At 45.1% G+C, this 25,654-nt stretch overlaps 1 protein-coding gene across 1 annotated transcript; it reads left to right on the plus strand.

Annotated features, from left to right (window-relative positions):
• NSRP1 (nuclear speckle splicing regulatory protein 1) lies at positions 1-24,600 on the plus strand. Its single transcript, XM_087702828.1, has 4 exons — positions 1-65; positions 2,117-2,198; positions 18,908-18,964; positions 24,442-24,600. The coding sequence occupies exons 1-4, from the start codon at positions 46-48 to the stop codon at positions 24,583-24,585; spliced, it is 303 nt and encodes a 100-aa protein (XP_087558954.1). The 5' UTR covers positions 1-45; the 3' UTR covers positions 24,586-24,600.
• Positions 24,601-25,654: the final 1,054 nt, after the last annotated feature.

Below are 25,654 nucleotides of genomic sequence, written 5' to 3' on the forward strand. Positions count from 1 at the left end.
GCCAGAAGATGCGGGGCGGGGCGTCGCGCAGGCCCGGCCTCCAAGATGGCGGCGCCCGGAAAACAGTGAGTCCGGCCTTGTTGTCAGCGACGGCCGGGGCGGCCTCTGAGCATGGGCAGACGGCGCCTGCGGTGGGAGGGGGCACGGGGGGGGCGCTGCTGAGATGGGGGGGGGAAAGCTGGGGGGGGGGTCGCGGCCTACTGAAACGCGAGGCCCGAGGGGGGTGGTCACGAGGAGCCCCTAGAATGACGTCATTCCGGTGGGGGGGACTGGAGGGAGGGGGTCGGCTGCCCCTGATGGCCCCCTCCCCCCCTTCCAGGCCTTTTAGTTGGGGAGGGGTCGGTTTCCATACTGAGGATTCCTCCCTCCTGCCCAAATTGGGTGTTTTGCTTCTCTGTGGATATGCAATTGTAAGCGTTGTTATTGTGTTGCTGTTGTTGTTGTTATCCTACATAAGCAGATGCCAGTTTCTGAGCTGGGCCTGCCCCACATCTGCAGCTTGGCAGGGCGGTTTTAAAAAATAAAATAAATAATACACACACACAAACACATATCTATCAATACATACATATACACACACACACATATATATTAATACACACACACATATCTATCAATTAATATATATATACACATACACATATATACATATATATTAATACATACACACATATCTATCAATACATATATATACACATACATATATACACACATATATATTAACATACACACATATCTATCAATACATGCATACATACATATATATGTACACACATACACACATACATACATATACACATAAATACACACACACATATCTATCCATATATATACACATACACATATACACATACACATATATATTAATACATACACACATGTCTATCAATTCATATATATACATATACACAGACATATATTAATACATACATACACATATCTATCAATACATACATATATATATATACACACTCACACATACACATATATTCATACACACACACATCAATACATATATATATATAAACATACACATATTAATACACACACACATATCTATCAATACATACACACACATATACACATACACATATATATTAATACATACACGGACATCTATCAATTCATATATATACACATATACACATACACATATATATATTAATACATACACGGACATCTATCAATACATATATATACACATATATACACATACACATATATATATTAATACATACACACACACATATCTATCATATCTCTCCTGCCTAGGCAGGGGGTTGGACTAGAGGACCTCCAAGGTCCCTTCCAACTCTGCTATTGTATTGCATTGTACTTGATCACACAAAGTAAATTTTCTTGTAAGGAGAAAAGTGGGTGAACAGAAGTCTGCATATACAGATAGCCAGTCCCTGACTTACAACAGTTCCTTTAGTGACCAAAATCATGTAGGGTTTTCTGCCTAAGCAGGGGGTTGGGCTAGAAGACCTCCAAGGTCCCTTCCAACTATTACTCTATTCCAAAGTTACAACAGCACTGAAGCAAAGTGCTGCTGTTGTTGTTTTTTCACACTTGAAGCATCTTCCTGGTCACAGGAACAAAATCCAAATGCTGGGCAACTGACTCATAGTTACGACGGTCGCAGTGTCCCGGGGTCACGTGATCCCCTTTGACAAGCTTCCGACAAAGCAAAGTCAATTGGGGGAGGCAGATTCACTTAACAACCATGTCACTAACCTAACAACTGCAGTGAAGCCACTTAACAACTGTGGCAAGAAAGGTCGTAAAACGGGGCAACATTCACACTTCACAACTGTCTCGCTTAGCAACGGAAATGTTGGGCGGAATTGTGGCCATAGGCCAAGGGGATACCGGTAGCTTCTTTTGCCCCTAAACAGATAGGATGTAAGCCTGAAATTCATTCATCCCTGGTGAATCCCGTAGACCAGTGTTTCTCAACCTTGGCAACTTGAAGATGTCCGGACTTCAACTCCCAGAATTCCCCAGCCAGCGAATGCTGGCTGGGGAATTCTGGGAGTTGAAGTCCGGACATCTTCAAGTTGCCAAGGTTGAGAAACACTGCCGTAGACATAAAACTTTGGTTTTCTCCGTACAGGTATGGACTTATCTTCCCTAAGAAGGTCCAGCAGAAAGGACTGGTCAAGCATGCGGCGTTTATGGACGACTCCGACGAAGAGGTCAGTGTCCGAAGCAGCTTGGATGAGTGGGTGTGATTGTGGCTTTGTGTGTTGCCTGCAAAGCGGGCCGTTCATTGGGACGTAGCAACAGCCTTGGGGAAGTTTGCGTCTCAATTCTCAGTCCCAAAGCTTGTAGGGGAAGCAGGGATCTTGGATGACTTGCGGACTTCAACTCCCAGAATCCTTGAGCCAGCCATGGATCAGGAATTCTGGGAGTTGAAGTCCGGGAGTCCTAAAGGGGCCATTGTTCCCCATGCTGGTTCAGGAATTCTGGGAGTTGAAGTCCAGGGGTCCTAAAAGAGCCATCGTTCCCCATGCTGGTTCAGGAATTCTGGGAGTTGAAGTCCGGGAGTCCTAAAGGGGCCATCGTCCCCCATGCTGTCTCAGGAATTCTGGGAGTTGAAGTCCGGGAGTCCTAAAAGAGCCATCGTTCCCCATGCTGGCTCAGGAATTCTGGGAGTTGAAGTCCAGGGGTCCTAAAAGGGCCATCGTCCCCCATGCTGGCTCAGGAATTCTGGGAGTTGAAGTCCGGAAGTCCTAAAAGGGCCATTGTTCCCCATGCTGGCTCTGGGAATTAAACTCCACCCATCTTAAAATTGCTAAGGCTGAGAAATATTGCTATAACACCATCCAGTTATCAGTCCTAAAGATGTTTTTATCCAGGAGCAACTGGACTTGCTGGTTTTTTCCTTTGAAGAAGTTTTGCTTCCCATCCCAGAAGCTTCTTCAGCTCTGACTGGATGGTGGGGAATGGAAGGATTGATGCTCCTTGCAGACAGCTGGTCATTTGCATCCTTAGAGGGTCCTTGAGGCCACCTGGAGGTTTATCTCTGTCCTCAGGGTCACCTGAGGGTTTATCTCTGTCCTCAGGATCACCTGAGTGCTGCAAATGGGGGTGGAGCCTTCTCTTCTCCTCTTTCTTACCCTCTCTCCTACTCTTAATTCCCCTCCTTTACTTCCTCTGCTTTTCCCTTTCTTCCTTTCCCTCCTCATCCTTCCTCCTTTCTTCTTCCCTTCTCTTTCCCCCACTCCTCCTCTCTTCTCCTCCTTCTTACCCTCTCTCCTCCTCTTAATTCCCCACCCTTCCTTTCTCTGCTTTACCCTTCCTCCTTTTCCCTCCTCATCCCCCCTCCTTTCCAAACAAAATAGAGGCAGCCCTCAAATCATGACCACAGTTGACCCCGACATTTTTTTCCCCTCTAACCGAGACAGTTGTTAAGTGAGTTTTGCCCCGTGGTATATGCCCTTTCTCGCTACAGTTGTTAAGTGAATCACGCCGTTTTTAAGTTAGGAACGCGGTTCTTAAGTGAATCCTGTTTCCCCCACGGACTTCACTTGTCGGAAGGTCGCAAACGGGGATCCCGGGACACACACACACACATACACACACCCGGGACCCCGCAACCGTCATAAATACGATTCAATTGCCAAGCGTCCAACTGTGGATTCATGTGATAGTGTGGAGATGCGGCAAAGGTCGTAAGTCACTAAGTGAACTGTTGTAAGTCGAGGAGAAGGTGTATCGCAGACGGATGACATGTGGGCTTAGCCATTTTTGCCATTTTTGTAAGAATTCCCAGTATGCACAGCCTCCTATTTGGTGGTTCTCAAAATCTGTGATTAGGACAGAAGGCGTTTTCTCCAGCAGAGGGCGCCACACACCAAGACACACACACACACACATTCTTATGGCGTTTTGTGAGTCAGAAAGCAGCCTTAAGCAGAAATACATGCGGTCCCAGACTTACGACCACAGTGGGGCCCAAAATTTATGTGCTTAAGAGAGTTACCGTATTTTTCAGAGTATAAAATGCACCAAGATTTTGAAGAGGTAAATTAAAAAAAAACAACAGTTTTTGCACTCTGCAGATTTACCCAAAACAGCCCGTTTTTTGCAAAAAATGAGCCCCCTTTTTCTTTTTCCAAAAAAAGGCATGAAGAGCCTTTAGGAGTCTTGTAGAGTGCTCGGGGAGGGGGCAAAACAAGCAAAAAACGGCCCATTTTTTTGTGAAAACAGGTCCATTTTGGTTAAAAAAAGGGGGCATGCATAGCTTTTAGGAGGCTTATAAGTGCTCCTGAGGGCTGCGGGGGGGGGAATGGGGGGAAAAGAGCCTGTTTTATGCTCATTTCTGCCCTCTCCAACCCCCAGGAGCACCCTGGAAGCCTTCTAAAGGCTCTGCACGTCCATTTGTGCAAAGGGGGCAGGGTTTCTGAAGGCCAAAAATGCGGTATTCAGTGTATAAGACACGCCCAGATTTTCAGCCTCTTTTTTGAGGGGGAAAAGGTGCGTCTTATACTCCGAAAAATACGGCAAGTGAGTTTTTGCTTTTTTTTTAAATATATAAGTTTTTTATTTTTTACAAACATATCAATGCATGAACAGTGTGGCCCCTGGGTATCACACATTCGAATACAAATAAAATATTAGTCATAGCTATTACTTTCAACCAACTTACTGTATTTTTCCGACTATGAGACGCACCTTTGTATAAGACGCACCAAGATTTTGAAGAGGTAAGTAAGAAAAAAAAAGTTTTTGTCTTCCCTGGCTCCCAGGAGCACTCTGCAGGCTTCAGCAGGGTTGGGGGAAGGCAAAAGTGCCCCTGTTTTTCACCAAAATGAGGGCATTTCTCCCTTCCCTCAGTCCTGCTGAAGTCTGCAGAGTGCTCCTGGGAGCCAGGGAAGATAAAAACTTCCCTGAGTGCTTCTGGGGGAATGGGGGAAGGCCATTATTCGGTGTATAAGATGCACCAACATTTCCACACTCTTTTAGTGGGGGGGGGAGGTGTGTCTTATACTCCAAAAAAATATGGTGTAATATTTCTAATAGTAATACATATTTATATAAAGTTGCAGTCTGTCATTATTTGACTACCCCATGTTTTCTCTTATTATTGCTCTTATTATATACACTATATTGCCAAAATTATTCGCTCATTCATCCACATAATCAGAAGCAGTTGTGAGTGAATAATTTTGGCAATATAGTGTAGATAGATAGATAGATAAATTGAGAGAGAGAGACAGAGAGATACAGATAGATAAAGATAGAGGTAGATAGATAGATAGAGGAGAGAGAGAGAGAGAAGGTAGATAGATAGATACACTATATTGCCAAAATTATTCGCTCATTCATCCACATAATCAGAAGCAGTTGTGAGTGAATAATTTTGGCAATATAGTGTAGATAGATAGATAGATAAATTGAGAGAGAGAGACAGAGAGATACAGATAGATAAAGATAGAGGTAGATAGATAGATAGAGAGAGAGAGAGAGAGAAGGTAGATAGATAGATACACTATATTGCCAAAGTATTCGCTCACCCATCCACATAATCAGAAGCAGTTGTGATTGAATAATTTTGGCAATATAGTGTAGATAGATAGATAGATAAATTGAGAGAGAGAGAGACAGAGAGAGAGAGAGATACAGATAGATAAAGATAGAGGTATATAGATAGATAGATTATGATAGATGATAGATAGATAGACATATTGCCAAAAGTATTCGCTCACCCATCCACATAATCAGAAGCAGTTGTGAGTGAATAATTTTGGCAATATAGTGTAGATAGATAGATAGATAAATTGATAGAGAGAGAGAGTGAGAGAGAGAGGTAGGTAGGTAGGTAGGTAGGTAGGTAGGTAGATAGATAGATAGATAGATAGATAGATAGATAGATAGATAGATAGATAGATAGAGGAGAGAGAGAGAGAGAGAGATACAGAGAGATACAGGTAGATAAAGATAGAGGTAGATAGATAGATAGAGGAGAGAGAGAGAGAGAGAAGGTAGATAGATAGATACACTATATTGCCAAAAGTATTCGCTCACCCATCCACATAATCAGAAGCAGTTGTGAGTGAATAATTTTGGCAATATAGTGTAGATAGATAGATAGATAAATTGATAGAGAGAGACAGAGAGATACAGATAGATAGATAGATAGATAGATAGATAGATAGATAGATAGATAGATAGATAGATAGAGGAGAGAGAGAGAGATATATATACTACATTGCCAAAAGTATTCGCTCACCCATCCACATAATCAGAAACAGTTGTGAGCGAATACTTTTGGCAATATAGTGTAAAAGTGTATTCGCTAATATTCCCCTTTTCTCTTATTTCTATCTCTTATTCTAACTTTTGATCATGCCATCCTTTGTTAAAAAGCATTTTTTTTCTATCCTGACTTCTAATCATGTCCCCTACCTACAAAAAAAGAAAGAAAGGGAAGAGAGGGGAGAAGCAAATCAAATCAAAACAACACCAGAAACGTAAAATCATCTATCCGTCATCTCTTGTCCGCTTCAATACTTTAATTGCTATGCTTTTCCCCCCCCCCCTTTTTGACTTGTCCCCCATATTCCTCTCTAAGATCTTTATCTCTTTCCACTTCTGCTTCTTGGCTGTTCAATCTGAGTATTTTCCCCGCCCTAGTTTTTGCCTCCTTTTACGCCGTTTCTTCCCCCAGTTGTTACGCGAATCACGGCAGTTGATAAGTTCGTCACATGGTCGTTAAGTGAATCCGGCTGTCAGAAGGTCACAAAAGGGAGGGGATCACATGACCCTCCCCTCCCCGGACGCTGCAACTGTCCTAAATATGAGACACTTTCCAAGCATTTTGAATTTTGATCGTGGGATGTTGTGACGGTCATAAGTGTGAAAAATGATCGTAAATCCCTTTTTTCCCCAGTGCCATTGTAACTTTGGATGGTCACTAAGCGAACTGTTGTAAGTCAAGGACTAGTTGTACTTGCTTGTCCCAAGCAAAGGCTCAGTATAAACATTGGCGATCAGGTATTCCTCGACTTACGACCACAATTGCCTCCAGAAATTCCATTCCTAGGCACGGTGGTGTTAAGTCATTCACACCTGATTTTACAGGTGGTCCTCGACTTACGACAGTTTGTGAAGTGACTGTTCTCCCAACGGAGGGGGAGGGATATGACCTCACCCATCTCCAGTCCACAACACAGGAGTCCTTCCAGCCATTCCAAGAAGGCCCCCACCCCCATTTGCATCACTCAGGTGGCCCTGAGGACACAGAGGAACCTCCGAGTGGCCTCAAGGACCCTCTCAAAAGGATGCAAATGACCAGCTGTCTGCAAGGAGCATCAATCCTTCCATTCCCCACCATTCCTGTCAGAGCAGAAGAAGCTTCTGGGATGAGAAGCAAAATATATTCCAAGGAAGTCCAGTTGCCTCCTGAAAAAAGCCCCTTTGGGATAACCATCACCTGGATGACGGAGAATCTCTACAGATCTTTAGCAGCACTGCAGGCTACTGCTAGATCAGCAGGTCAGCGGTTCAAATCTCACCGGCTCAGGGTTGACTCAGCCTTCCATCCTTCCGAGGTGGGTAAAATGAGGACCCAGATTGTTGGGGGCAATATGCTGACTCTCTGTAAACCGCTTAGAGAGGCCTGAAAGGCCTATGAAGCGGTATATAAGTCTACTGCTATTACTGCTATTGCTATGCAATTTGGGATGAAGACCCTTGGGATGGTAGTGGGAGAAGGAATGGATTTCCAGAGGGAAAAATGGCAGACTACGGGAACCATTTGCATCACTCAGGTGACCCTGAGGACACAGGTGAGCCTCCAAGTAGCATCAACCTCACTTTAAAGCAGTGTTTCTCAACCTTGGTGACTTTAAGTCCTGTGGACGTCAACTCCCAGAATTCCCCAGCCAGCTATGCTGGCTGGGGGATTCTGGGAGTTGAAGTCCACAGGACTTAAAGTCGCCAAGGTTGAGAAACACTGCTTTAAAAGGATGCGAAGGACCCAGCTGTCTGCAAGGAGAATAAATCCTTCCTTTCCCCTCCATCCAGGCAGAGCTGAAGAAGCTTCTGGGATGAGAAGGGAAACGTCTTCCAAAGAAAAATAGGAAAGTCCAGTGGCCTCCTTGAAAAAGCCCCTTTGAGGCAACCTTGGTCTGGAGGGCTGAGAATCCCCATGACAGGATCTCAAACTGCGTCTAAAAAAACCCAGTTTGGCAACCAACGTCAGGTTTAAAAACCAGGCGCTTTGTGGTCTCTTTGGAGCCCCAAATAACGTCGTCTCAAAGGGTCACAAGGACTCAGTTGACGGGTAGCCCCAAGCCTCTGAAAGCCCCTTTCCAGGCAGGTGAGGATGAGGAGCGTGTGAGCAAGGGGCACCAAGTCCTCCTGCTCCAGGTGAGGTTACCTGCATGGCGGGTGCTCCAGTCCAGCAATATTGTACAGACAGTGACGGGGAACCTTTTTCGGCACTTGAGTGCACAAACTAGAACATGACGGTGCACATGCGTCAGAGCTGGCCAAGGGGCATGGATGCGCCAGCCAGCTGGTCAGGTCCTTGGCGTTCCGGCATGCCTTGAAGACCAGTTGGCTGGTGGACACGCACGTGCCACAAAGCAGCTGGCAACGGCGTGGGTGCCCGCAGAGAGGGCTCTGCCTGCCACCTCTGGGTGTATGTTGTGGTCTTTTTAACTATGTTCGGATTCCCCAGGAATCCCCAGGATTCCCCAGTTCTAGGAGGAAGCCATGTTGGGCTTGCAACAGAGAACACCCCTAATAAAAATTGGCAAATATCTAAAAAGGGATTGTTTGCAAGACTGCTAAGTAGCCAAGGAATTAAATTTGCAATTCAAAGAATGAAGATCCCAGCTAAGGAGGAAATTCCTGATCTCTGAGAGCTGCAGGGAATTCTGGTGTTGAAGTTCCCGCCGTCTTCAAATGGCCAAAATTGAGGACCACCCGTCTAGATGATCTTTAAGGAACCTCCCATGTCTTCCTTGCAAATCATAAGGAAGGTCAACGGAAACCGAATTAAGTGGCTGCAAGTTTTCTAATTCTGGAAGGAAAGAGGAGAGGCCAGCAAAAAATAATCTGGAGAGACGCTTTAAAATCAGGAGTTAAGGTGTTTTAACTTCTATTTTAAATGTACTGTCGTAAGCCGCCCGGAGTCCTTCGGGATTGGGCGGCCTATAAATTTATTAAAACATTCAAACATTCTGGCACACGTGCCATCCGTTCGCCATCAGGGTTGCATAGCGTTGAAAAAAAGGTCCGGGGAACACATTTCCAAACACAAATTCGAAATCTGCCAAAGCTGTTCTCGACAGGGCCGGATCAGCTTTTCCCCCAATTAAAAAAAAAATTTTTTTTTAATGATAGTGGCAGGGTTCAAAACATGCCACCCTGGTGGTACGACATTAGCGGGTGTGTGTGGGGGTCTTCTGCTGTGGTTGTGAGACTGACACACACACACACCCAGGGGGAGATTGTAAAGTTTAAAACCCCTCCATCCTTTCACAGCTCACCGAGTTGTAATAAATCTAGCGTCTGCCTTTATCGTTAAAAAAAAAAAAGGAGAGATCATTTTCTCTCTTTTTTTTTTTTATAAAAAAAAAAGCAAAATTACTTTATTAGTTCAGTAATAATTTTAGGCCTTTTGGAGATAAGGAGGTGCTCGGGGGGGAGAGTTTCATTTCCTGGCTGCTCTCTTATCGGAGAAAAGTTACGCCTGGCGTGTCTGAAGTTGGGGTATTTATAACCGAACTCTTAATATTGAAGTCCGGCACACCTGCCTCGGCCGGAGCTGATGGTACACCAGATAGAAAACTTCCCTTTTAAAAAAATATCACTCTGCACATTTCATTAAGGGGTTCCTAAGAGCTGACTTGTGTGAAGAGGCAGCTGTTCCCTTTCTGTTTTTCAAGGAGAGGCAGTCCTCCACTTATGACCACGTTGGAGTCCGGCATTTCTGCTGCTAAGCGAGATCGTTTTTAAGTTGAGTTTGCAACCTTTCTGACCATGGTTCTTAAGTGAATCACTGCGGTTGTTAAGTTAGTAATTCCCAGAATTCCCCAGCCAGCAGGCTTTAAGAGGGGTGGACTTCCACTCCCAGAATTCCCCAGCCAGCCTGCTTTAAGAGGGGTGGACTTCCACTCCCAGAATTCCCCAGCCAGCAGGATTTAAGAGGGATGGGCTTCCACTTCCAGAATCTCCCATCCAGCCTGCTTTAAGAGGGAAGGACTTCCACTCCCAGAATTCCCCAGCCAGCAGGATTTAAGAGGGATGGGCTTCCACTTCCAGAATCTCCCATCCAGCCTGCTTTAAGAGCGGAGGACTTCCACTCCCAGAATTCCCCAGCCAGCAGGATTTAAGAGGGGTGGGCTTCCATCCCAGCATTATCTTCCTGCTTCCATGGTTTAGAAACACAGCAGGAAGCTTTTTAAGCCTAACCTCTGCTTAAAGCTAGCATCTCCCCCCCTCGATTAATGGGATTGTTCAAAATCCTTTTACTCTCTTTGTATTTTTCATCATGACTTTTTCGAGATAAGTTTCGGGATTTTCAGAGAACCTGGGCAGGTGCCACTGAATTTTGGGGAACCTGTTTTGTTGAATCCCAGCCTCAAATGCTTCCACCTGGGGGGATATTATCCCAGGATAATATCTTCTGAGAAATACGACGACGGCTGCTCCGCCGTTCGTCACCAAATCCTGCGTGATGCCGGAGACGGTCAATGTTGCACCCATTCCTTCTTCCCGTCTTCGGTGCGATTTTTTTAATCCAGAGAAAAAGCAGCTCGTCAGAAGGACAGGAGGCAGCTGGGGGAGCTCCCCAGAAGCCTTGAAATCCAACTGGGGTCCTCATTTGAGATGATGATATAATGCCTGGTCCCGGGTGCCCTCTGAGCCTGGATGTGTCCTTGCGGGCGTTTCGTGACCCAACTAGGCAACATCGTCAGTGCTAGAAGGGTGGGTTGAGGAGAACGAAGGGGGAGGAGGAAGAGAACTGTAGAGTCCTTGGTGCTCTCTGAGCTCGGTGGTTTTCTCAGAGACGTTTCATCACCCAAGTAAGTAACATCATCAGTGCTAGAAGAGAGTTTCTGGAGGAGAAGAAGAGGAGGAAGAGGGGAAAAGAGGAGGTGGAGGAAGAGGAGGAAGAGGAAGAAGAAGAGGAGGAGGATGGAGGAGGAAGATTGCAGGATCCTTGGTGGTCTCTGAGCTTGGGGGTTTTGTTGTTTGTTGTTTTGTTTGTTGTTTTATTTATTTATAGGCCGCCCTTTTCCCTGAGGGGACTCAGGGCGGCTTACAATCAAAAAAGGAAGGGGAGTGTAGGACAATACGAAAAAAGAAATGTGCACAAAGTAAATTAGACAATAAAACTCAACATTCACTCAGCATTCGGGCGGGGCGAAATAAGATTATCCCCAGGCCTGACGGGTTAGCCAGTTCTTGAGGGCTGTGCGGAAGGCCTGGACGGTGGTGAGGGTACGAATCTCCACGGGGAGATTGTTCCATAGTGTCGGAGCCGCAACAGAGAAGGCTCTCCTCCGAGTAGTCACCAGTCGGCACTGACTGGCGGATGGAATACGGAGGAGGCCAACTCTATGCGATCTGGTTGTTTTCTTGCAAACATTTCATGACCCAACTAGGCAACATCATCAATGCTAGAAGGGAGTAGGGTTTGTGGAAAGGAGGAGGAGGAAGGAGAAGAAGAAGAGGAGGAGGAGGCGGTGGAGGAGGAAGAGGAGGAGGAGGAAGAGGAAGAAGAAGAGGAGGAGGAGGAAGAGAACTGTGGAGTCCTTGGTGCTCTCTGAGCTCGGTGGTTTTCTCAGAGACGTTTCATCACCCAATTAAGTAACATCATCGGTGCTAGAAGAGAGTTTCTGGAGGAGAAGAAGAGGAGGAAGAGGGGAAAAGAGGAGGTGGAGGAAGAGGAGGAAGAGGAAGAGGGGGAAAAAGAGGAAGGGGAAGAAGAGGTGGAGGAAGAGGGGAAAAAGGAGGAAGAGGTGGAGGAGGAGGAAGAGGACTGAGGTCCTTGTTGCTCTCTGAGCTTGGTGGATTTCTAACAGACGTTTCATGACCCAACTAGGGAACATCATTGGTGTTATAAGGGAGGAGGGGTTGTGAAGAAGAGGAGGGGGAAAGGAGGAGGAGGAGGAGGAAGAGGAGAAAGAAGCGGATTGTGGGGTCCTTGGTGCTCTCTGAGGTTGATGGATTTCTAACAGACTTTTCATGACCCAACTAGGGAACATCATTGGTGCTAGAAGGGAGGGGGATTTGTGGAGAAGAGGAGGAGGGAAAGGAGGAGGAGGAGCAGGAAGACTGGGGGGAGTCCTTGATGCTCTCTGAGCCTGGTTGTTTTCTTGCAGACCTTTCATGACCCAACTAGGGAACATCATCAGTGCTTGAAGGAAAAGGGGGTTTGCGGAGGGAAGGAGAAAGATTGGGATATCTTTGCTGCTCTCTGAGCTGGGTGGTTTTCTCACAGACGTCTCATTCTTCAACTAGGCAACGTCATCAGTGCTAGAAGAGGAGGAGGCTGCGCAGGGGAGGAGGAGGAAGGACCGTGGGGTCTTTGGTGCTCTCTGAGCCCGGTTGTGTCCTTGCAGATGTTTCACGACCCAACGAGGGAACGTCATCAGTGCTTGGAGGGAGGGTGTTTGGAGGAGGAGGAGGAGGCCTGTGGGGTCCTTGCTGTTCGCTGAGCTTGGGGTTTTTTGTAAACCTTTCATGGCCCAACTAGGTAACATCATCAATATGAGAAGGGAGTACAGTCAGCAAGAAAACAAGCAAGGAACTACCAAGGAGAAAACCAAACACTCACAAATACCTCTCAGGAGAAGCTACTGCATATCAAATAACAGCAATCCCATCTCCCTTCCAGCACTGATGGCGTTACCTACTTGGGTCATGAAACATCTGCAAGAAAACCACCCAGTTCAGAGAGCACCAAGGACCCCACAGTCCTTTTCCTCCTCCTCCTCCTCCTCCTCCACCACCACCACCTCCTCCTCCTCCTCTTCTTCTCCTTCTCCTTCCTCCTCCTCCTTTCCACAACCCCTACTCCCTTCTAGCATTGGTGATGTTGCCTAGTTGGGTCATGAAACGTTTGCAAGAAAACCCCCAAGCTCAGAGACCACCAAGGACCCTGCAATCTTCCTCCTCCATCCTCCTCCTCTTCTTCTTCTCCTTCCTCTTCCTCCTCCTCTTCTCCTCCTTCTCCTTCTCCTTCTCCTTCTTCCTCCTCCTCTTCCTCCTCCTCCCCCTCTTCTCCTTCTCCTTCTTCTTCCTCCTCCTCTTCTTCCTCCTCCTCCTCTTCCTCCTCCTCTTCTTCTTCTTCTCCTTCTTCTTCCTCCTCGTCCTTTCCACAACCCCTACTCCCTTCTAGCATTGGTGATGTTGCCTAGTTGGGTCATGAAACGTTTGCAAGAAAACCCCCAAGCTCAGAGAACACCAAGGAACCTGCAATCTTCCTCCTCCTCCTCCTCCTCCTCCTCCTCCTCCTCCTCCTCCTCCAATTCCTCTTCTTCTTCTTTCTCCTCCTCCTTTCCACAACCCCTACTCCCATTGATGATGTTACCTAGTTGGGTCATGAAACGTTTGCAAGAAAACCCCCAAGCTCAGAGCGCACCAAGGACCCCCACAGTTCTCCTCCTCTTCCTCCCCTTCCACCCTAGTCTTCTCCTCCCCTTCTTCTTTCAACCACTTCACAACTCCCCTCACTTCCAGCACTGATGATGTTACCTAGTTGGGCCATGAAACGTTTGCAAGAAAACCCCCAAGCTCAGAGAGCAACAAGGATCCTGCAATCTTCCTCCTCCTCCTCCAATTCCTCCTCTTCTTCTTTCTCCTCCTCCTTTCCACAACCCCTACTCCCATTGATGATGTTACCTAGTTGGGCCATGAAACGTTTGCAAGAAAACCCCCAAGCTCAGAGACCACCAAGGACTCCCACCGTCCAACCCTCAGCTACCCATAATCTCTCCTAGTGGTACCATGTTGTAGTTTTTTTACACCCTCTTCATTGTGCCATTTATAACGGTGTTTTCCCCTGGCAAGCCAGCCCCGTCTCCAGGACAAAGCTTCCAATGCACGCAGGCTTTGTGTTCTGTTCTCTCCTCGGAAGAACACATGGCCTGCGTTTTCCTATCTGCCTCGGGTGAAGAGGCTGCTCCCTTCCAGGAAAATATAATCGGGGGAGAGAGAAATTCCCTCCCAAGCTTTGTGCCGCCAAGGAATTAAAAGAGAGAGAGAGAGAGAGAGACCCTGTTTGTGGACAAAGAAATCTCGGGCCAGATTGCTGACTCCGCCAGGTTGCTTAATAAACGCCCAGCCGATAAGTGGAAAGGACAGGAAGCTTCTATCTCTCGGCCCTGGCAGCACAGCAGGAAATTGTCAGCCCTCTGGGCAGCTGGGGAAGGGGGCTGCGTGCTGGCACGCTTTCCTCCCCCAGGTTCCTGGCCGAAGAAGTGGCAGGTGGGCCTCTTTAGAACGTGTCACTTGCACCCTTCGCCCCCTCGGGCCAAGCGGTTGTGAGCAGGGCTGGGCTTTCTCTCACTCCGTCTCACCTGCCTTCCTCCTGAGCAAGGCTTAGGACCTGGGGCCGCTGGGAGACTTCAGCTCCCAGAATCCCCTAGGCCAGTATTTCTCAACCTTGTCAACTTGAAGATGTCTGGACTTCAACTCCCAGAATTCCCCAGCCAGCGAATGCTGGCTGGGGAATTCTGGGAGTTGAAGTCCAGACATCTTCAAGTTGACAAGGTTGAGAAACACTGTCCTAAACACTGAATTGTTTATACGCGAATGCTGGCTGGGGAATTCTGGGAGTTGAAGTCCAGACATCTTCAAGTTGACAAGGTTGAGAAACACTGGCCTAGGCAGCCGGCTTTCGAAGGGACCTTGGAGGTCATTTAGTCTACCACTCCCACCCAAGCAGGAAACGCCACACTGTTTGTGACCGACAGCAGCCCGGTCTCTCCTTGAAAGCCTCCAGGGATGAAGCTCCCACAACTTCTGAATAACAGAATAATAACAGAAGGGACCTTGGAGGTCATCTAGTCCAACCCCCTCTCCCAAACACCGTTTGTGACCGATGGCAGTCCAGACTCTTCTTGAAAGCCTCCAGGGATGAAGCTCCCACAATTTCTGAATAACAGAATAATAACAGAATAACAGAGTTTGAAGGGACCGTGGAGGTCATCTAGTCCATCCCCCCACCCAAGCAGGAAACGCCACACTGTTTGTGACCGACGGCAGCCCGGTCTCTTCTTGAAAGCCTCCAGGGATGAAGCTCCCACAACTTCTGAATAACAGAATAATAACAGAGGTTGAAAGGGACCTTGTAGGTCATCTAGTCCAACCCCCTCTCCCAAAGACCGTTTGTGACCGATGGCAGTCCAGTCTCTTCTTGAAAGCCACCAGTGATGAAGCTCCCCCAACTTCCAAAGGCAATTTCAGTTTCATGAATTGATTGTCCTCACTTGTCAGGAAATTCCTCCTTATTTCCAGGTTGAATCTCTCCTTGATCAGTTTCCATCCATTCTTCCTTCTCTGGCCTTCAGGTGCCTTGGAGAATAGCTTGACCCCCTTCCTCCTCTCTGGGGCAGCCCCTCAAATATTGGAAGATGCTCTCCTGTTTCCCCTGGTCCTTCTCTTCCCTAGACTAGCCAGGCCCAGTTCCTGCAACCGTTCTTCGTATCTTTGAGCCTCCAATCCCTTCATCATCCTGGTTGCCCTTCTCTGCACTCTTTCTAGAGTCTCCACATCTTTTTTATAGTGTGGTGATCAAATAGCTTGACTCCCTCTTCTTTGGGGCAGCCCCTGAGATATTGGAAGACTGCTATCATGTCTTCTTTTCATTAAACTAGACATACCCAGTTCCTGCAACCGTTCTTCATATGTTTTAGCCTTAACAGAATAAGAGTTGGAAGGGACCCTGGAGGTCTTCTAGTCCAACCCGCTGCCTAGGCAGGAAACCCTATACCGTTTCAGACAAATTGCTGTCCAGCATCTTCTTAAAGACTTCCAGTGTTGGGGCATTCACAACTTCTGGAGGCAACTTCTGCTCCATTGATTAATTGTTCTCAACTGTCAGGAAAATTTCCTAAGTTGCTTCTTTCCTTGATTAGTTTCCATCCATTGCTTCTTGTCCTACCCTCAGGTGCCTTGGAGAATAGCTTGACTCCCTCTTCTTTGTGGCAACCCCTGAGATGTTGGAAGACTGCTATCATGTCTCCCCTCGTCCTTCTTTTCATTAAACTAGACCTACCCAGTTCCTGCAACCGTTCTTCCTATGTTTTAGCCTCCAGTCCCCTAGTCCTCTTTGTTGCTCTTCTCTGTGCTCTTTCCAGAGTCTCTGCATCTTTTCTACATCGTGGCGACCAAAACTGGATGCAAATGTTCCAAGTTTGGCCTTGCCAAGGCCTTAGAAAGGGGTGCTAACCAAGGGTCATCTCAGGAAAACATGCTTTTTTCCTCCTTCGGTGAGTCTGCTTTAGGGAGCTCTGGGGAGACACACCAAAGCCAGAGAGAAAACTTCCTCCAACTGTGGCTTCTTCCAGAGAACGAGCCCTTCTCTCTCCTTGACCCCCAATATCTTAAGTCCCCCCCCCTCCTCCAGGTTGCGAAGACGTTCTCCTGGCTCCAGCATCCCAGCCCCTTCTTCTCAGAGAGGTTGACTTGTGCCTGGAAAGGCCCCCAGGACGTCCGAAGGGAAAGGCCAGGGAACACTACCCAGATCTCCGTGTCCCCTCGCTAAAGGTCAACATCTGGATCAGACAGCCGAAGGCACGGGGGCGTGGATAACGGGCTTCCCAGCCTTTCGGTTAGAGTTACGGATGTCGGCCAGGGTGAGTCACCCGTGCTTAAATTGGACCACCACCACCACCCTGAGCCAAAAGAAAACACACCTCGAGCAGCTGCTAACGTTAGGAAGCCTTGGAGTGACACCATCATCTCCTTGGTGCTCGTACGAAGTCCTGGGGCCTTCCGGATGAGTCACCACGGGCAGGACTGGAAAACTCCGGCGGCTGCCAAAAGGAGTTTTAAAAAAATAAATAAAATAAAACCCATTTTTCACACCGTGCCGTTTCGTCGAGGTGTTGGAAAAAAGAGGGTTTTGGTCCCTCCTCACGCTCACTCCAAAGAGGTTGAGCGATGGGGTTTTCCAGCTGCGTCCGATCAGCCCGCGAGGACGTTCAGAGGGTCATTGGCGTGCAGGTGGGACATGCAGAAAAGATCTGATGTGGGGAGGGTTGTGGGGGGGTGGAATCGATGCTCTTCAGAAGGCAATTTGCCATTGTTCGGTCTTAAAGCAATCAGTGGAATGGCTCTTCTCCAGAGGTTGTGGTGCTCCATCCATGGGAGTTTTCAAGAAGAGAGTGGAGAGCCACTGGTCTGAAATGGGAAAGGGTCTCCTGCTTGAGCAGGGGGCTGGACTAGAAGACCTCCAAGGTCCCTTCCAGCTCTGTTATCCTTCCTTCCTTCCTTCCTTCGCTGGAGGTTTTCAAGAAGAGACTGGACAGCTATTTGTCTGAAATGGGAAAGGGTCTCCTGCTTGAGCAGGGGGTTGGACTAGAAGACCTCCAAGGTCCCTTCCAGCTCTGTTATTCTGCCTTCCTTCCCTTTCTTCCTTCCTTCTCCAAGGTCCCTTCCACTCTGTTATTCTGCTTTCCTTCCTTCCTTCCTTCCTTCCTTCCTTCCTTCCTTCCTTCCTTCCTTCCTTCCTTCCTTCCTTCCTTCCTTCCTTCTCTGGAGGTTTTCAAGAAAAGACTGGACAGCTATTTGTCTGAAATGATAGAAGGTTTCCTGCTTGAGCAGGGGGTTGGACTAGAAGACCTCCAAGGTCCCTTCCAACTCCGTTATTCTGCCTTCCTTCCTTCCTTCCTTCCTTCCTTCCTTCCTTCCTTCCTTCCTTCCTTCCTTCCTTCCTTCCTTCCTTCCTAGTGGAGGTTTTTAAGAAGAGATCAGACAGCTGCTTGTCTGAAATGGGATAGGGTCTCCTGCTTGAGCAGGGGGCTGGACTAGAAGACCTCCAAGGTCCCTTCCAACTCCGTTATTCTGCCTGCCTGCCTGCCTGCCTGCCTTCCTTCCTTCCTTCCTTCCTTCCTTCCTTCCTTCCTTCCTTCCTTCCTTCCTTCCTTCCTTCCTTCCTAGTGGAGGTTTTTAAGAAGAGATCAGACAGCTGCTTGTCTGAAATGGGATAGGGTCTCCTGCTTGAGCAGGGGGCTGGACTAGAAGACCTCCAAGGTCCCTTCCAACTCCGTTATTCTGCCTTCCTTCCTTCCTTCCTTCCTTCCTTCCTTCCTTCCTAGTGGAGGTTTTTAAGAAGAGATCAGACAGCTGCTTGTCTGAAATGGGATAGGGTCTCCTGCTTGAGCAGGGGGCTGGACTAGAAGATCTCCAAGGTCCCTTCCAACTCCATTATTCTGCCTGCCTTCCTTCCTTCCTTCCTTCCTTCCTTCCTTCCTTCCTTTCTTCCTTCCTTCCTAGTGGAGGTTTTTAAGAAGAGATCAGACAGCTGCTTGTCTGAAATGGGATAGGGTCTCCTGCTTGAGCAGGGGGCTGGACTAGAAGACCTCCAAGGTCCCTTCCAGCTCTGTTCTGATTGAAACCTATTCCCCGAGCCACCAGAAGGCCGGACTAAGAAGCAACAAATGGAAACTAGTCAAGGAGGGAAGCCACCTGGAACGAAGGAGAAACTTCCAATGGCCTCAACGGCCCTCTAAAAGGATGCAAATGACCAGCTCTCTACAAGGAGTAGAAATCCTTCCATCCCCCAGAGCTGAAGAACCTCCTTGGATGAGAAGCGAAACGTTTTCAAAAGAAAAAAATCAGAAAGTCCAGTTGCCTCCTGGGGGGGAAAAAAGCACCTTTTGGGACAAGAATGGATGATGGGAAATTAACTCACTTTAATTCTCTTTCTCAACAGTCTTCGGTGGGCGAGAGCCTTCAGAAGGAAGCCCTGAAGAAGCAGGCCATGAAACAAGTAAGTTGGCGTGGCATTTCTACTCCCTGCACCCGGTGCCCCCCCCCCCTGTGCCAGTATAACGACGCTCCTCGACTTTACGACCGCAGCCGGGGGCTGGATTGTCCATTTGCTAACTGAGGAAGGACGTTAAGGGAGTCGTGTCCAAGCGTTAAAAAGATTTTTTATTTTTTTGTGGCTGTGATTAAGCGCGTTGCCGTGGTCGTTAAGTGAATCCGACTTGAGTTTGCTTGTGGGAAGGTCGAAAATGGTGAGGACCATGGAGATGGCTGCCATCTTTATAAATCTATGCTGGACGCCCAGGGTTCAAATCTGTAGAGATGCGTCTGAGAATCCCGGGAGTTGAAATCCACAGGCCTTAGTAGAGTAGAGTAGAGTAGAATAATAAATAGAATATGAATAGAATAGAATGGAATATGAATAGAATAGAATAGAATAAAAAATAGAATATGAATAGAATAAAATAGAATAGAATAAAAAAGAATAGTATAGAATAGAATATGAATAGAATAAAAAATGGAATATGAATAGAATAGAATAAAAAATAGAATATGAATAGAATAGAATAAAAAATAGAATATGAATAGAATAGAATAAAATATGGAATATGAATAGAATTGAATATGAATATGAATAGAATAAAAATAGAATATGAATAAAATAGAATAGAATAAAAAATAGAAAAGTATAGAATAGAATATGAATAGAATAAAAAATAGAACATGAATAGAATAGAATAAAAAATAGAATATGAATAGAATAGTATAGAATAAAAATAGAATATGAATAGAATAGAATAGAATAAAAAATAGAATAGAATATGAATAGAATAGAATAAAAATAGAATATGAATAAAATAGAATAGAATATGAATAAAAAATAGAATATGAATAGAATAGAATAAAATATGGAATATGAATAGAATAGAATATGAATATGAATAGAATAGAATAAAAATAGAATATGAATAAAATAGAATAGAATAAAAAATAGAATAGTATAGAATAGAATAAAAATAGAATATGAATAGAATAGAATAAAAATAGAATATGAATAGAATAGAATAAAAATAGAATAGTATAGAATAGAATATGAATAGAATAAAAATAGAATATGAATAGAATAGAATAGAATAAAAATAGAATATGAATAAAATAGAATAGAATAAAAAATAGAATAGAATAGAATATGAATAGAATAGAATAAAATATGGAATATGAATAGAATAGAATATGAATAGAATAGAATAGAATAAAAATAGAATATGAATAGAATAGTATAGAATAAAAATAGAATATGAATAGAATAGAATAGAATAAAAAATAGAATAGTATAGAATAGAATAAAAAATAGAATATGAATAGAATAGTATAGAATAAAAATAGAATATGAATAGAATAGAATAGAATAAAAAATAGAATAGTATAGAATAGAATAAAAAATAGAATATGAATAGAATAGTATAGAATAAAAATAGAATATTAATAAAATAGTATAGAATAGAATAAAAAATAGAATATGAATAGAATAGTATAGAATAAAAATAGAATATGAATAGAATAGAATAGAATAAAAATAGAATATGAATAGAATAGAATAAAAAATAGAATATGAATAGAATAGTATAGAATAAAAATAGAATATGAATAAAATAGAATAGAATAGAATAAAAAATAGAATATGAATAGAATAGAATAAAAAATAGAATATGAATAGAATAGAATAAAAATAGAATATGAATAAAATAGAATAGAATAAAAATAGAATATGAATAGAATAGAATAGAATAAAAAATAGAATATGAATAGAATAGAATAGAATAAAAAATAGAATAGTATAGAATAGAAGGTGAATAAAATAGAATAAAAAATAGAATATGAGTAGAATGGAATTCTTTATTGGCCCAAGTGTGATTGGACACACAAGGGATTCGTCTTTGGTGCAGATATTCTCCGTGTACATTAAAAAGAAAAAGTTAACCTTGGTCAAGAGTCATAAGGTGCAGCACTTAATGAGAGTCACAGGGTACAAATAAGCAATCAGGGAACAATCAATATCCATATCAATCGGAAGGATTCAAGCCACAAAGTTTCAGTCCTGCAGTCATAAGTGGGAGGAGGTGGGGGATAGGAACAACCAGAAGACTAATAGTAATAGTAAGGCAGATTTAGTAAATAGTTTGACAGTGAATTATTTGTTTAGCCGAGTGATGCCATTCGGGAAGAAACTGTCCTTGTGTCTAGTTGTCTTGGTCTGCAGTTCCCTATAGCGTCCTTTTGAGGGTAGGAGTTGAAACAATTTACGTCCAGGATGCGAGGGGTCTGTAGATATTTTCACGGCCCTCTTTTTGACTCGTGCAGCGTGCAAGTCTTCGATGGAAGGCAGGTTGGTGCTAATTATTTTTTTTCTGCAGTTCTGATTCTCCTCTGAAGTCTCTGCCTGTCTTGTTGGGTTGCAGAACCGAACCAGACAGTTTTGGGGGTGCAGAGGACAGACTCAATCATCCCTCCGTAGAACTGGTTGGACCCCATGAGTTGAAACTAATGTTTAAAGATCAATTTTCCCCTCCCATCACAGCTTTTTCCCCCCCTTTTTTATGACTTCACAACTTTTTTATCAGTCGTGTAAATAGACAGGCTTGAATTCATTATCGGACTATTTCACATGATTTATGTCCAAGGTTTTTACACAATCGTTCTTCTTGGCATCCGATCTGGAACTGGCTGTCTTAGCTCCATTAAAAAAAGAAAAGAAAAATAATAATAATAATAATACGCTTTTAGTTTCCATGACTTTATTCGTTTGACGGATGGCTCTACATTTATACGAGTCTGTTTTTTTCCCCCTGGGTTTCTTTTGGCAGCGCCCAAAGTTGTTACGGGACAAATAAGCTTTGGCAAGTCGCGGATTGCCATGGATCCTGCTCGCAGTTTACACCACATTGCAAAAGGCAGACTTAATTAGCAGCCGGCTCAAGAGGGGAAAATACTTTCTAGGATAGCCGACAAAGCAAAGCATGTCTCTCTCTCTCCCTGCCTGAATTTCGTGGTGCAAAATACAATATGGGGGGGAAAAAAAAGACAGGGATACTCAAAATACAGGAAATCCTCGACTTACGACCACAGTTGAGGCCCAAAATTTCCATCGCTAAGTGAGGCATGCATTAAGTGAGTTTTGCCCCGTTTTAGAACCTTTCTTGCCCCGGTTACTAAGTGAATCCCTGCAGTTGTTAAGTCAGTTAAGTGAACCCGGCTTAAGTGAGCCGAGGTGGCGCAGTGGTTAAATGCAGCACTGCAGGCTACTGCTAGATCAGCAGTTCAGCGGTTCAAATCTCACCGGCTCAGGGTTGACTCAGCCTTCCATCCTTCCGAGGTGGGTGAAATGAGGACCCGGATTGTTGTTGGGGGCAATATGCTGACTCTCTGTAAACCGCTTAGAGAGGCCTGAAAGCCCTATGAAGCGGTATATAAGTCTACTGCTATTCTGCAGGGACTTAAAGTGCGTCAGAAGGTCACAAAATTGGATCACGTGACCCCAGGGACACTGCGACCGTCATAAACAGGAGTCCTCCAAATTTTGATCACCGTGGGGATGCTGCAACGGTCATTAAGTGTGAAAACCAGTCATAAGTCCCTATTTTCAGTGCTGTTGTAACTGAACCGTCACTAAATGGACCGTGTTGTAAGTCGAGGACGACTAGTGTTGGAATGCTAAAAATATAGGAAAACGCTTTTAAAAGTGGCATTCAATTGGCAGCTAAGTTAACTCAGTACAGCACAGTTCCTCACCTTACAACCAGAATCGGGACCATACTTTCTGGTTGCTAAGCAAGGCGGTTTTTAAGCGAGTCGTGTCCCATTTTGCGACCTTTTTCCCCACGGTGGTTAAGCAAATGATTTCCACTGGGAAGTTTGCAAAGGGAGATCATGCGGCTTGCAAATACGCACCGGTTACCAAGCCTCTGAATTTTGATCGTGTGATCCTGGCGACGCTAAGCGTGAGGATTGGTCATAAGTCACGTGTTGCCAGAGGCATTGTAACTTTAAACGGCCGCTATAACGGTTTTAAGAGGAGGGCTACATATACCGCCATACTCGGCCATTCCATTTTTTTCCCCCTCCCCAGGCAAAATGATGGCAAGAATAAGCAACTAATTCAAGAGTCTGTTTGCAATTTGGGGATCAGATGGTGGACTCCCCAAACCATAATGCTCTGCAAAACAGCTCCGGGTCTTCTGCTGCCCTTTTCAATGTCTGAGATCATACTTTGATTTACTTATTCAATGGATTGCATTTTAGGCCACCCATCTCGCCTTATAAAATGCTCTTTTCATTGTGAGATTATATTTATTTATCTGTCTGTCTGTCTCTATTATCTATCTATAGAATCTGTATCTATCTTTATCTGTATGTATGTATTTATTTATCCATCATCTATCTATCTATCTATCTATCTATCTATCTATCTATCTATCTATCTATCTATCTATCTATCTATCTATCTCTACCTCTCCTTATCTCTCACGCCGTCTGTCTGTCTATCCATCTATCACCTCAGATAGATGGATGGATGGATGGACGGAGAGAGAGAGATTATCTATCTATCTATCTCTACTTCTCCTTATCCCTCACGCCGTCTGTCTGTCTATCCATCTATCATCTATCACGATGGATGGATGGATGGATGGACGGAGAGAGAGAGATTATCTATCTATCATATCTATCTATCTATCTATCTCTACCTCTCCTTATCTCTCACGCCGTCTGTCTGTCTGTCTATCCATCTATCATCTATCACCTCATATAGATAGATGGATGGATGGATGGATGGATGGACGGATGGAGAGAGAGATTATCTATCTATCTATCTTATCTATCTATCTCTACCTCTCCTTATCTCTCACTCCGTCTGTCTGTTTGTCTATCCATCTATCATCTATCACCTCAGATAGATAGATAGATAGATAGACAGACAGACAGACAGAAAGACGGAGAGAGAGAGAGATTATCTATCTATCTAATCTATCTATATCATCTATCTATCTATCTATCTATCTATCTATCTATCTATCTATCTATCTATCTATCTACCTACCTACCTACCTACCTACCTACCTACCTACCTACCTACCTACCTACCTACCTACCTACCTACCTACCTATATATCTATCATTATTATCTATTTATCCAGCTCTCCCTCTCTCCCTATCTAATATCTATTTATCTATCCATCCATCCATCCATCCATATCTCTTTCTCTTTCTCTCTCTCTCTCTCTCTCTCTCCGTCCATCCATCATCCCTTATAAAATGCTGGGTTTTTTTCAATGTCTTGAGCTCCTATCTACTTTTTTCCTCCATTACATTTATTAAATGTACACGGTCCCCATCGAGGGACCCCGGCCGGCTGTACTTTAGACTTGCCCGCTAGAAGACGCTAACGAACCCTCCCCCTCCCCCCCCCTGTCCTCCCCAAAGACCAAGCTGGAGATCCAGAGGGCCCTGGCCGAAGACTCCACCGTCTACGAATACGACAACATTTACGAGGACATCCAGCAGAAGAAGGCCGAGAGCCAGGCCAGCTCGCTTGCGGGGAAAGCCGAAAAAAAGGTCCGTTCCTAGGCAACAGCAGTTGGGGAGCGGAGAGCCACATCTGGGGCTGGGGGGTGTGTGTGCAGAAAGCAGAGGGGGACAAAAAACGGGTTACAGGTAAGTCCTCAACTTCTGACCATCATTGACCCCCAAAATTTCTGATGCCAGTTTTTGTTAAGTGAACTATGTCCCATTTTACGACATTCCTTGCCGTATTTTTTAAGCAAATCACCGCGGCTGGCAGAAATTAGCCTGCAATACAGGGAGTCCCTTCACTTACGACGACAATTACACAGGTGATTTACCCTCTGGAGAAAAAATATTGTGGGGAGTAAGACACTCCTAAAACCCTGTGTCTGTTCTGTTAAGATACAGCCTGTTGTGCCGTAAAGTGGCTTCTACTGTACTGCCGTAAAGTGGCTTCTACTGTACTGCCGTAAAGTGGCTTCTACTGTACTGCAGTAAAGTGGCTTCTACTGTACTGCCGTAAAGTGGCTTCTACCGTACTGCCGTAAAACGGTTTCTGCTGTACTGCCGTAAAATGGCTTCTACTGTACAGAGCAGTGGGAGTTGCCATGGTAACCGCTTCACAATACTCCACTGGGGGGCTTCCTCTGGTAAGGGGGAAAATCCAAGATTAGAAATTACGTTTGGTCCAGAGATTTTCTCCCCTATAAATAGATATCCGGGTAACGTCGGTGTCAGGGTTCCAAATAGCATCCAGAATTAAATCAGAGTCCGAGGCAAAGGATTCCTCAAAGTCCCAATTGATGAAGAGAGCCACGTTGGCACATCTGGGGAAACCCCGAATCTGAAAGCTTCCCGGTTTTCCCCACCTAGTTGAAAGTTCAAGATCTTGTCCCCACCCACCCACAAGTCCCATCCCGTGGTCCAATCTCCCACTGCCACGCTGGCAGCTTCCATCCATTCAGTTCCGGTCAGGTGCAGAGACAAAGGATGACCTTGGCTTTCTAGAAAGAATGTTGTTATGGCTTCCTAGCATCTAACTCCGTACAATCCCCCGTCCCAATTCCCTACTAATGAAGCAGCAGAGCAGGATGGAATATTAGTGTGGGAGGCCAAAGATCCCAAAAGGAAC

Source organism: Thamnophis sirtalis, unplaced genomic scaffold (assembly GCF_051295495.1).
Source record: "Thamnophis sirtalis isolate CommonGarterSnake01/CBP01778 unplaced genomic scaffold, rThaSir2_p1.2 scaffold_17, whole genome shotgun sequence".
Classification (NCBI taxonomy): Eukaryota; Metazoa; Chordata; class Lepidosauria; order Squamata; family Natricidae; genus Thamnophis; species Thamnophis sirtalis.

Excerpts from the sequence above, each read along its gene's own strand:
- NSRP1 (XM_087702828.1), top strand. The coding sequence starts at position 46 with ATGGCGGCGCCCGGAAAACA. Across the intron at positions 66-2,116 it reads ATGGCGGCGCCCGGAAAACA|GTATGGACTTATCTTCCCTA; the intron begins GTGAGTCCGGCC and ends TTCTCCGTACAG. Across the intron at positions 2,199-18,907 it reads TGGACGACTCCGACGAAGAG|TCTTCGGTGGGCGAGAGCCT; the intron begins GTCAGTGTCCGA and ends CTTTCTCAACAG.